Source organism: Calcarisporiella thermophila, assembly GCF_041956535.1.
Source record: "Calcarisporiella thermophila strain CBS 279.70 unplaced genomic scaffold VTP21scaffold_22, whole genome shotgun sequence".
Classification (NCBI taxonomy): domain Eukaryota; kingdom Fungi; phylum Calcarisporiellomycota; class Calcarisporiellomycetes; order Calcarisporiellales; family Calcarisporiellaceae; genus Calcarisporiella; species Calcarisporiella thermophila.
This window is the reverse complement of record NW_027192212.1, coordinates 574,591-585,885: the sequence shown is the minus strand read 5'-3', so window position 1 is coordinate 585,885 and position 11,295 is coordinate 574,591. Positions and strand designations below refer to the sequence as shown.

Here is an 11,295-nt window from a genome sequence, read left to right as displayed (position 1 = left end):
CAAAAAAAAAAAAATTCAGAAAGCTGGGGAGGGTAGTGGACTATCCTTGGTATGCCGATGAGAACGGCGTGGGTTCGAATCCCACTTCCCTCACCAGCACTTACTCTTAGTTTGTGACTGCTGTCCACTTGATCAGAAATTAAGTCTTGATCATTGAAAAGATCGCTCCCACGATAAGTACAAAGATTACATCGGTTTCACGTACATGCTATTCATGACAACTACGATACACGCATATCGATTGAGCGCCTATCTATCAAGGACCTATATCTCGTTATGTTAAGTCATGTAATATATGGAAATTAAATAAAAAGTTTCCATTGATTGATCAAAAAAAAATAGACATTCAGAAAGCGCGATATCTTTCAAGTAGAGCAGCCAATAGAATTGATTGCCGCTACGTTGGCGACCCCTCGTGGTTACTCGCCGCCCTCGTGGTTACTCTTATACTCCCTCATGGCTACCTTGTTGATGTTGATTGATACTTTGTTGTCTTATCTATCTCATCTTTGAACACAAGTGTGAGTTATTCTCCTTTGATCACAATTCTATTTAAACCCTTCGGTTTATTTTAATGTTCAACACCAATTCCCTGAAATATAAAGTTAAATCTCTTATCTTTATCAAGATCCGGATACCCCTCCACACAAACCTCCTTTCGCCCGTAACATTTTGTTTATGTGGAAAATTGATTTTTGTATTGAGAAAATCATTTTGACAGTCATAAAGGTATTCGAGATCTTAGTAGTCGCTCTTGGTAGGCGTAGTGGATTGGGACCCCGGAGTCGAATCACTAGGTTGTGGATTCGATTCCCGTAGGCGACACCCGTCCATGAGAGTTTGCCGGGTTTTTCTCAGGACTCAACCGCTATCAACAGTATAAAAACAAGCAAATAATATCAAGAGGCTACAAAAATAGGTGGCAACAATCCTTAGGAGAGATCCAATTACAAAATGGGAGGCCAGGGGCAGCACCTGGGTGATTTTGACGTAGAAGTCTACCCTTCCATTCCCTTCAGATAAAAATTATCAAGTAGATGTATAAAAAATACATCCCAATGGAGAAAAAAATCGAGAGCTTAGTACGAGTGGAGTGTAGGGCGCAAGTACATCAGTTCAGCCATCACTCCAAAGCAGCACCAACGAGAACATTCCAAGATCATAATACACGTCTCTTTCTATCGTGTACTAGTCATCGTATCCTAGCCAGATCATTCTCTAGAGGAATAGTCACCTCTTCGGGTATCCAGAGGAAATGCAGAGAAATGCACTACCCATTCGCGATATTTAATTCCATTGCTCTCCGCTATGATCAAAAGAAAATGGTGCGATTGGGATTAACAAATAACCATAACTTGAGCGCACCCCTTATTCGTATGAAATTATTCGCTTCAAGTCGTATTCCAATTTAGGGAATGAAAATCTCTTCAATACATTTTATACATCGACTACTAATACTTGCCGATAAAGGATTCCATTTCTCTTTACTGCGGCGCTCACCAAATGAGAATAAACTATTGTATATACTCGAAGCCCATAGAATTCAACTTTATATATATTGGGCAGCATTCGTAATTATACATATACATTACTTAACATACTGGGCTAGGCTCATGAAAGAACCAAATAGATTGATGTGAACAAGAGAAAAACAAACCGAATGTCACGATTTAGAATAATTTAGAGTAATTAAAATACGTCCATGATAGCTATTCTGCTAGTTAGTTACAGAGCGACAGGAAGTTTTCTTCACTCATCCATTTCCACTTTAGTCCTTTCCCATTCATCCGCATACTTGATTACAATACCATCATCGTCAACACTGACGTCCGCAGTATATCCAGAAGCTTTGCTCTTATAACGAACCAAATGTTCGTCTCCTGATTTTCCGAGATAAGTGTATTCCTGCTCTGCTCGTTCCAGTTTGAACTGTGGCATTCTAAGCCAGGCAGCAGAAATGTTATGCGATTTGTTAGGATCTGAATCAAGAATACGAAGGCGCCGGATGGGAAGAGCATTAGTGATCGGGGTGAAGGAAAAGTCAATATCAAGACACCCTTTAAGACCCGGGAGATTCTCCCATTCAACCTTATCCTCCCATACCCCATCTTCATCTTCGACATCATTGTTCTTCTGAATGCTAAGTAGTTTCTGTCGCCACTCATCATCCCCAAATCTCTCCACGCGTAATCGTAATGTTTCCTCTGCCGAGATCGAGGTTATGTTTGCGATAGAAGTGCAGCCCTTGTCATCAATGCGTATGCTATACTCAATAAATCGCGAGATGTAAGACGGGGGAGATGCGTCATAGGTTACGGTACCGCTAATGAGTTGGAACGCTTTATCGCTTGTACAGAGTTCGCTGGTGGATTCAGTAGAGAGAGCAGACAGAGACTTAAAAGCAAAAGTTTTATAATGAGCCATGTTGTGTAGATTGGAACCCAGGGAGACAAATGCTGGATAAAATAATGGCGAATATCCTAGAAAAGAAATTTTGCCTCCAATTTAAATTTTCACCGAACCCAGTAGCGTTACTTGCAGAGGTCGAGAGAAGAACAATCGAGCTCAGTAAATTATGGCCCATTTTATTACTATTCCTTGGCCGCCAACACATCCTTATGTTTCCAGAGGGTAAAGTACAGGTGAAAGCAAAGATAAATCCACACAAAAGTGCACGGTTGTCGTGGGCTTATTTCTTAAGACCAAGATTAATCTTCACGGTTTTGGTCTCGAGATAATTCGACAAAACTTCCTCTCCGTTCTCACGCCCAATTCCCGAATGCTTGAATCCTCCAAACGGAGTCGAATAATCCAACTCGTTATAGCAATTCACCCACACAGTGCCAGCCTGCAGAGCGTGGGATATCCTGAAGGCGCGCTGCATATCTCGCGTGAATACCGCAGCAGCTAGACCATAAAGGGAAGAGTTGGCCTTGTGGATAACTTCGTCAATGTCGGCAAATTTCTGAATGGCAACGACAGGCCCAAAGATTTCTTCCTGCATAATGCGCATGTTTTCGCGGCAGTCAGTGAATACTGTCGGCTGCACGAAGTATCCCTCTTTGCCATGTCGGCCGCCGCCCAACCGGACACAAGCTCCGTCTTCTTTTCCAGACTCGATGTAGGACATCACTCTGTCATACTGAAGCTGCGACACTTGCGGGCCTTGGAATGTGTCCGCTTCGAATGGGTCCCCCACCTTCAGTGTTCGTGCGTGCTCGATAAACTTTTCCACGAATTGATCATAGATATCTTCCTGAACATAAATTCGGGAACCCGCACAGCAGCACTGACCGTGGTTAAAGAATATCCCGAAAGCACACCAGCGCACCGCCTGCTCAAGGTCTGCATCAGCAAACACAATATTCGGCGACTTTCCCCCAAGCTCGAGGGTTATTTTGGTAACATTGGCGGCCGCCATCTTCATGATGGCTCTCCCTGTGGCGGTGGATCCAGTGAAGGCAATCTTCCCGATTCTTGGGTGAGATGCAAGCGCTGCTCCCGCTGTAGGGCCGAATCCCGGCACAATGTTGAGGGTCCCCGGTGGAAAGCCAGCCTCCCTGACAAGGGCAGCTAATGCAAGGGCCGAAAGCGGAGTTTGCTCTGCGACTTTAAGCACCATTGTGTTTCCGCAAGCTAGGGCGGGTGCGACCTTCCAGGCCAGCATCAATAGTGGGAAATTCCATGGGATGATGGCACCGCAAACCCCGATAGGCTCCTTTCGCGTATAGCAAAAGAGATCGCGTCCCACATCAATGACTTGCCCTCCTCCCGGCCCCTTGTCGCACCACCCGGCATAGTAGCGGAAGCATTTTACCACCTCGGTGACGTCGAATGCTTTGGCGATCGTGACGGATTTGCCGTTGTCAAGCGTCTCGATAGAGGCCAAATGGTCAATGTCACGCTCGACCAGGTCAGCCAACTTGTTCAGGAGCCTTCCCCGTTCGTGGTGAGGCAATCCGCTCCACACAGGAAACGCTTTCTCGGCGGCTTTCACCGCCTTCTCGATGTCCTCCGGCCCCGCCTCCGCAACACGGCAGATGGGGGTGCCTGTGCACGGGTTGAACGTTTCAAAAGTTTTCCCGTCTGAGGCCGGTACAAATTCATTCGCAATGAAGAGATTGGTGTGAACATTAACGAAATGAGACGGGTGGTTTGGGATAGGGACGCGAAGGGTACCCTCCCTCTCGGGGAGCTTGAAGAAATCGAGAGAGCTAAGAATTTCAGTCATAGAAATGGGATGGTCAAACTAGTCAGCGGAATTGAAGAAAGTGGTGAGAAAAAAAAAAATAAGAAAAACCGACCACGAAAAAAAAAGAGAGGCCTATAAGCATTATAAATGGGCCGAGTTGCTGTGAAAAATCTAAATGTGACTGCGAGATATAAAGTTCCTATGCGGGCTCAGTAAGGAAGGTCGAACCGATTTGAATCAGAGGTCGGTTTAAGGTCAAAATGTACGAGTCACATTTCGCGGATGATATTTTTTTATTGTAAAATGAAATAAAACAATACAGGTGGGACGGGAGGGTAGACAAAGGAATACAAGATGAAGAAATGGATAAGCTATATACAACGATGAAACCGAACCTATATTCAGTCAGCATCTTGCCCACTCCAGGCGCGCTGGGTTCGTTTCTGCGCGTCTCATGATCTCATAACAGAACATGCTGCCGTCGAGGTAGATCAGATGCAAGAAGTGGCGAGCAAGGGACGTATCATGCGCGGGTGGCTTCGAGACAAATACTCCTGCAAAGCACGGGGATCCAGTCAAAGAGTCAAGCCGGGTTCAGAGCAGATACAATAAATCATCGCTGTACATTACCTAGAAGAGGATGTGGCGGGGATTCTCCAGGCAGGTGCATCTCTGGATGGATCAACCACCTATCCTCGCGCTCCTGCTCGGTGCATATTCTGACCACTCTAAACAGGCCTACTCTGCCCTTTTGACTTGCGGCAACCACAAGCGAGAGTTCGGGGATCCACTGAATCATGTTGAGGCGATCAAATGGAATGAGGTATATGTTTCGTTGGTCGGTGCGAGCAACGGCGGCACGCTCGCAGTAAAGCGTGGATAATGAGGGATCCTCCGCATTGAGAAGGAAGAGGTCGAGCTTGGTAGTGTAGAGGATGGCATAGTCTGAGAGAGGTGCCCGTAAAAGGTGGGCCAGAGAGGCGGGTGCCATTGAGGTTGAAGCATGTGCAGTAGTTGAACGCAGAGGTGCGGACAGGGCTGGCTGTTGCCCCTGTGTTTGCGGCGGATGCTGCTCTGCTTGCTGATATTCGGAGGATGTGCTGGAAGTAGAATGCGCATCAGGCAATCCTATCTCCTGTGCAGTACCGGATCCTTCTTCGCTTTCTCTTTCTCCATGGTTCGCCTCAGCTACCTCATTATCTTCAGCGTCGCCTTCCATCCCATGGATCATCTCCATTTCTCCATCTCCTTCCGCTATCTCCTCATCTTCATTCAAATCAATTTCCAGATTGTCCTCCCCTGATGCATAGAATGATGGGCTCATCTCTACATCCGAAAGAGATGCTGTTTCGAAGGTTACTAGCCCGGATACTCCTTCGGCTAAGTTGATATCATCGCCCCATGCCTGTTCTTCAGACTCCATCTCGGGTTCGGTGCCATCCGCAGATTCGATACTACCATTCCCAGGACTTACTTCGTCGGCCAAGGCTCCAACTCCCAATCCCATGAAGAAATTTCTGATCCGCCATCGCAAATCCCGCCCCGAATTAAAGCCTGGAAACGGCTCACCTCTCGAAACAAAAGGGTTTGCAAATCCCAAGTTTGCATTGGCCACATGTTTTACAGCTGATTTTTCTATGAAAAGAGCCGACCAGCCCCACTGCTGATCGCGAACCAAGCGGCCAATCTGGGCGAAGTCCTGGCAGGCAATTGTATGGGCCGTCTCCACATCCCAGACACGACACGTACCGTCAATCGAACACGACACAAGATACCGCCCACAAGGGCTAAAGTCGATATTGGGGATATTATGTGTATGACCACGGAGAACTACTCGCTCAGCTCCTGTTGCTAGCAGTGGATGCTCACTAGGAGAGGAATTGTGCTGTAAGCGAAACAGGGTAATGTTATGTGAGTTGGCAGAGATGGCAAGCAAGCGGCGGTGACCATGTGTCGCTGCAGACCACGCCGAGTCGTCCACGGTGAATAGGAGGGGAGCGCGTTCAAAAGCAGACGTGAACCACACGCGTGCATTGCCGTTCTCGTGCACGGAGACAAGCACTTCCTCACGTCCTAGCCACCCGATCCGAATTGCGTTGATAGTGTACGGCTACGCGAGGAGGGAAGAAGAGCACATGAGTGAGTGCATTCCTGTTATTAAGGGATGAAATGAAGACTAACGCTGGAATCGGTTGAGAAGTCGGATGCAGCATCTCCGATTATTACTTTCTTTTTCGGTTCGCCAGGTACTTCCAGAGGTGGTCGCCATTGATACATAAGGATTTGATTATCCATCGCTGTGAATGTATATGCAACGTTCAACTCAATACTCATAAAATATTCATTTGCTCCACTCACCAATAAACATTTTGGTGTGATCCACCTCGCTAAAGGCCAACAAATTCATGCGCTGTCAAATGCATAAGAATGAGAATTGCGTTGGAATCATACAAGAGCATCCATGCAGCACACTAACCCAAGGCTTGCCATTTAGCAGCGGAATTCGACACCTCTCGAACACCGACGTGATCTTGTGATTGCAGATCATGACAAAATGAAATGAAATTTAGAGGTATGTTATCAATTTCAGCACAGAATGAGTAAATATTCTACCTCCAATGCATGGTATTCCCTCGATTTCATCCTTGGCGAGGAAATAGCAGTAGGGATTCGCTTTCCAACCAAGTATAAAAAGGGAAAAATTGGCTGTGACTTGCCTATTGTGTGCGAGTTTTTATATACAATGGAGAGGATCGAGGGATGTAAATTTTATGTGTCAACCAGAAATTTGAGGGCAGAGAGTAATAGAGAAATTATTGAATAAACGAAGCGTTTTTATAGACTGAGGATCATACAAAAGAGCAATTAGCACCATCTATCAGTAGAAATAGATGGATGCAACACACAAATCAAAATGACTCTTTAACGCAACCGTCTAGCTTCACGCTCAGACTCAAGGAGACAGAGAATGTCGTTCTCACGAACGGGGCCTTTGACGTTGCGGATGATCTGACGGGTAGTGTCATCCATGAACTCAACGCGGACCTGGGTCACACCACCGCGGGAGCCAGTGCGTCCGAGGATTTTGATAACTTTGGCGAGCTTGATACCTTCCTGCAAGAGAGAAAATAAAAAGATAGAGAGGTATTAATAGGGGGTATAGACAAACATTATGTAAAAGGTGGGCTAAAAATTGTGAAAATGATGAACACTTTGAGAATGAGAAGTGTCATTCAAATGAGACAAGCAGAACCAGAACAGCCCGCTGAGCATATTCACGTATCCATCCATCTCTAAAAGCGATGGTTTTCAAAAGATACAGGATGGATGTGTTGATGAAAAGCTTACCATTTTACTAGATTGTTTAGTACTGGCAAGTAGATGGATGCCTCGAGAAAGAGAGAGACAATTATTTTTCGGAAGGCAAGAAAAAATCCAAATTCCAGGGAGGCTTAGCACGAGCAAGCTAATAGGACTGCTTTTTTTCAATCTCAATGGCTTTCCCTGAGACACTCTCTAGTTTCCAAAAAAATTGCCAAGCACATCCTCTAATTCAGAGCAGTAATGAACGGTGGAAACTTTGGCTCAGATGAATCCGAGAACACATTTACCGCACATAAGACGGCCATCGAGCGGGTGAGGATTGTGTTTGAATTAGCATGAGACTAGTTTTTTAAATCTGATCCATTCCATTGTACCGGTATATATTTACAGCGTCTCCAATACTACATGGATCGCATTACTCCATACACTCTTCAGCGGTGGGCAGTGACCGGAGTTTCTCTTCTCATCTTTCTTCTTCGGATCTTTATAGTGCAGGGATGGTTCATTGTCACCTATGCGCTTGGAATCTATCTGCTCAACCTGTTGCTAGCCTTTCTGAGTCCTAAATTCGATCCAGCTTTAGAACTCGATGCAGAGATGGATGAGATGGAGGAGGGACCTGCTTTGCCCACACGAGCAGATGAGGAGATGCGACCATTTATCCGGAGATTACCCGAATTTAAGTTTTGGTACGTATTTTGACATGTCAATGAGAATACTGTTTTGCAAAACATTAGCCCCCTAAATTGACTCTGCCTTCACTTATTAAGGTATTGGTCTACACGAGCCATTTTTACTGCTTTTGTATGCAGCTTCATTCCCCTCTTCGATGTCCCGGTATATGCCCCCATTCTAATTGTGTATTTCATTCTCCTCTTCGTGGTTACGATGAGACGGCAGATACAGCATATGATCAAGTACCGCTATGTGCCATGGACACAGAAAAAGAGCTTTAGACGAGGAAAATGAAAGCACTCTTCAATAGCAATTTTATTTTGTTTTATTTTTTTTCCTCTCACTTGTCAGATTACCAAGGAACTGCAGATGAGTGGGCTCTCTCGGGTTAATAGGGAAAAATAGATATTTCATGAAATGGGTTGAATATGAATATATTGTTTTTGTGTGCCATGTTCTTTTATTTCATTACACCTGCCGTTTATTGTCATGTCTAATTATTTGCAGAAATATATGAGGTGACGAGTTTACTCTTACTTCGTCCGAGAGTATCCTCGGCTGGCAAAAAGCTCGTCAAATATTTGTTCGATGTGCCAAGGGATGATAGGCTACATTTGTCTTTAGAAGCAATTGCTCTTACCATGTCTATCTATCGTACTGCTACACGCCTCATTATAATAATTATTGAAGATACTTTAATCCTATCTATTGAGCTATCTTTCTATTAAATTAAAAGCATATATACCTGCGAAAGTGATGACTTAAGGAGTTGTAAGTTGTATCCGGCCCATAACTAATTCCAATTTCTTTTCCCATCAGTCCTCCTCTTCTAACCCATCAGAGTCAGCTATTGCTTCCGACTCATATAGTAATGGCCGTATCTGACAATCATATTCGAACTAAAATTGAAAGCCATGCTCAATGCTTGATGGGAGTATGAACTATAGTGCAAGCTAACAGGGAACAAAAGCAGCCACACTATACTAACAAGCAATCCCTAATGCTATATGCATAAGAACGTATTGGCGATACATGCGAGCATATCAACTAGCAGTAGGAGAAATTGCATGTATTGATAGTGCATTGAAAGAATCTACACGCCATTTTCATCAGATTCAAAATAATGGCAAATATAATTTGATTAGGAATATTCCTCTTTGCTATATGAACTTCTTTAGCGTTGCTCGAGCTCTATAATAAAGACACCTAGGGAATATCTCTAGTATGAGAACATTCTCCCCATACACGATACTCGCGACGTGTGAGCGAAGTCCTCGGACACGGTTACTGTAGAATTGGACTTAGGTGACGTCGAATTCTATGAAAAAATTCTCACGGTTGCCCCACAAAAATCTTTTATTTTCAATTCGAGGTCTATTTCCCACATACGTCTCGCCTTAGAGCATCAAAATGTTAAGCCGCTCCGTCCTCACAGCATCTGCTGCATTACGCCATACTACACGCCAGAACTTGGGCGCACTCACGCGCACTGTGTGTCGGGTAGCTATTTTTTTCATTTTTATCCTGCTAAGTTCTCCTTCATTTTGACCCGTTCGCTGACCCTTTCTCCTACATCCTAGTCACTGAGCACTCATCCAGTTTTGGCCCAAGAGCTCGTAAAGGATGGCAAACGCGAAAAGGTGCGCTTTCCTGGAGCAACAGAATCTTACTTTGTCGAGGATCTGAAATTCATTTCCAACATGAACCCTATCTCGACATATCGCGTCATGGATTCTGATGGGCGGGTAGCTAACAAGGAAGAGGAACCTAAAGTAAGCCCTCATCATTCGCAACACTCTCCTATGGACCACTTTCAACCGCTGATGGATTCTAATGTTGGATAGGTGACGCAAGAATTCGCTCTGAAAATATACAAGGACATGGTCACGCTCAACAACATGGACTTGATTCTATACGAGGCCCAGCGACAGGGGCGTATCAGCTTCTACATGACCAACCACGGAGAGGAGGCCATTATTGGAAGTGCAGCAGCATTAGATCCTGAAGATGAGATATTTGGACAGGTGGGAATTTGATTTTTCTGTGCTCTTCACTCTTCAGCTTGCTTACATATGGGTCATATTCCCCCCCCCCCTCCTCCTCCCTTTCTTTAATTAGTACCGCGAAGCAGGCGTCCTCATGTACCGCGGCTTCACCCTTGATGACTTCATGAACCAGTGCTACAGCAACGAAGCCGACAAAGGCAAGGGCCGTCAAATGCCTGTGCACTACGGCTCACGTCAACTACACTTCCAAACCATTTCATCCACCCTGGCCACTCAAATCCCCCAAGCTTCAGGGGCCGCATATGCGCTCAAACGCGCTGGAAAACAGAACTGTGTTATGTGCTACTTCGGCGAGGGCGCGGCCTCAGAGGGAGATTTTCACGCTGCTCTCAACATCGCAGCCACACTCAAGTGCCCGGTCATCTTCTTCTGCCGCAACAACGGGTTTGCCATCTCCACTCCCGCCTTGGAACAATACAAAGGGGACGGGATTGCATCTCGCGGAATTGGGTACGGCATCGACACCCTCCGTGTGGATGGAAACGATGTATGGGCCGTGTACAACGCCACCAAGGCTGCGCGCAAGATCGCTGTCGAGGGCCAGCGGCCCGTCTTAATTGAGGCAATGACGTATCGTGTTGGCCATCACTCCACGTCGGACGACTCCTCGGCCTACCGCTCGAAAAAGGAGGTTGAGGATTGGCAGCGGTTGGACAACCCGATTGCCCGGATGCGGAAATGGCTGGAGGCCCGAGGATGGTGGGATGCTGACAAGGAAAAGGAGCTTCGTGCCGCGGCAAGAAAGGATGTGCTGAAGGCGTTCAGCGCGGCGGAAAAGCGAAAGAAGCCCGCCATCACCGAGCTTTTCGAGGACGTCTACGACGTGCTCCCGCCCCATATTGCCGAGCAGCAAGCAGAACTCCTAAAGCTGGTGAAGAAATACCCGGAGCATTACCCATTGGATGCGCATGCCAAGAGCAAGCAATAGCAAAAGGGGAAACCCGTGGGGAAAGAGGAGGGTGAGAGGAGGAGGGTTGCGTGCGGAGAAGTGTTTTGGGGGTTTTAATTTAGAACAGGACGGAATAAACCTATAGAGCA

The 11,295-nt window shown here is 45.9% G+C and overlaps 6 protein-coding genes across 6 annotated transcripts; 2 read left to right on the top strand and 4 right to left on the bottom strand.

The window, feature by feature from the left end:
• Positions 1-1,749: 1,749 nt before the first annotated feature.
• Positions 1,750-2,424, bottom strand: VTP21DRAFT_5562 (uncharacterized protein; the record flags this gene model as incomplete). Its single annotated transcript, XM_069396097.1, has 1 exon — positions 1,750-2,424. The coding sequence occupies one exon, from the start codon at positions 2,422-2,424 to the stop codon at positions 1,750-1,752; it is 675 nt and encodes a 224-aa protein (XP_069248130.1).
• Positions 2,425-2,689: 265 nt separating this feature from the next.
• Positions 2,690-4,231, bottom strand: VTP21DRAFT_5561 (uncharacterized protein; the record flags this gene model as incomplete). Its single annotated transcript, XM_069396096.1, has 1 exon — positions 2,690-4,231. One exon carries the CDS (start codon positions 4,229-4,231, stop codon positions 2,690-2,692), a length of 1,542 nt encoding a protein of 513 aa, XP_069248129.1.
• Positions 4,232-4,597: 366 nt separating this feature from the next.
• Positions 4,598-6,835, bottom strand: VTP21DRAFT_5560 (uncharacterized protein; the record flags this gene model as incomplete). Its single annotated transcript, XM_069396095.1, has 6 exons — positions 4,598-4,746; positions 4,823-6,302; positions 6,374-6,489; positions 6,551-6,602; positions 6,669-6,722; positions 6,806-6,835. The coding sequence occupies 6 exons, from the start codon at positions 6,833-6,835 to the stop codon at positions 4,598-4,600; spliced, it is 1,881 nt and encodes a 626-aa protein (XP_069248128.1).
• Positions 6,836-7,114: 279 nt separating this feature from the next.
• Positions 7,115-7,483, bottom strand: VTP21DRAFT_5559 (40S ribosomal eS28 domain-containing protein; the record flags this gene model as incomplete). The annotated part of the gene is made up of 2 exons (XM_069396093.1): positions 7,115-7,306; positions 7,403-7,483. 2 exons carry the CDS (start codon positions 7,481-7,483, stop codon positions 7,115-7,117), a joined length of 273 nt encoding a protein of 90 aa, XP_069248127.1.
• Positions 7,484-7,756: 273 nt separating this feature from the next.
• VTP21DRAFT_5558 (uncharacterized protein) lies at positions 7,757-8,485 on the top strand (the record flags this gene model as incomplete). Its single annotated transcript, XM_069396092.1, has 3 exons — positions 7,757-7,828; positions 7,907-8,205; positions 8,287-8,485. 3 exons carry the CDS (start codon positions 7,757-7,759, stop codon positions 8,483-8,485), a joined length of 570 nt encoding a protein of 189 aa, XP_069248126.1.
• Positions 8,486-9,601: 1,116 nt separating this feature from the next.
• Positions 9,602-11,185, top strand: VTP21DRAFT_5557 (uncharacterized protein; the record flags this gene model as incomplete). Its single annotated transcript, XM_069396091.1, has 4 exons — positions 9,602-9,691; positions 9,772-9,963; positions 10,036-10,215; positions 10,310-11,185. The coding sequence occupies 4 exons, from the start codon at positions 9,602-9,604 to the stop codon at positions 11,183-11,185; spliced, it is 1,338 nt and encodes a 445-aa protein (XP_069248125.1).
• Between the last annotated feature and the right edge of the window lie 110 nt (positions 11,186-11,295).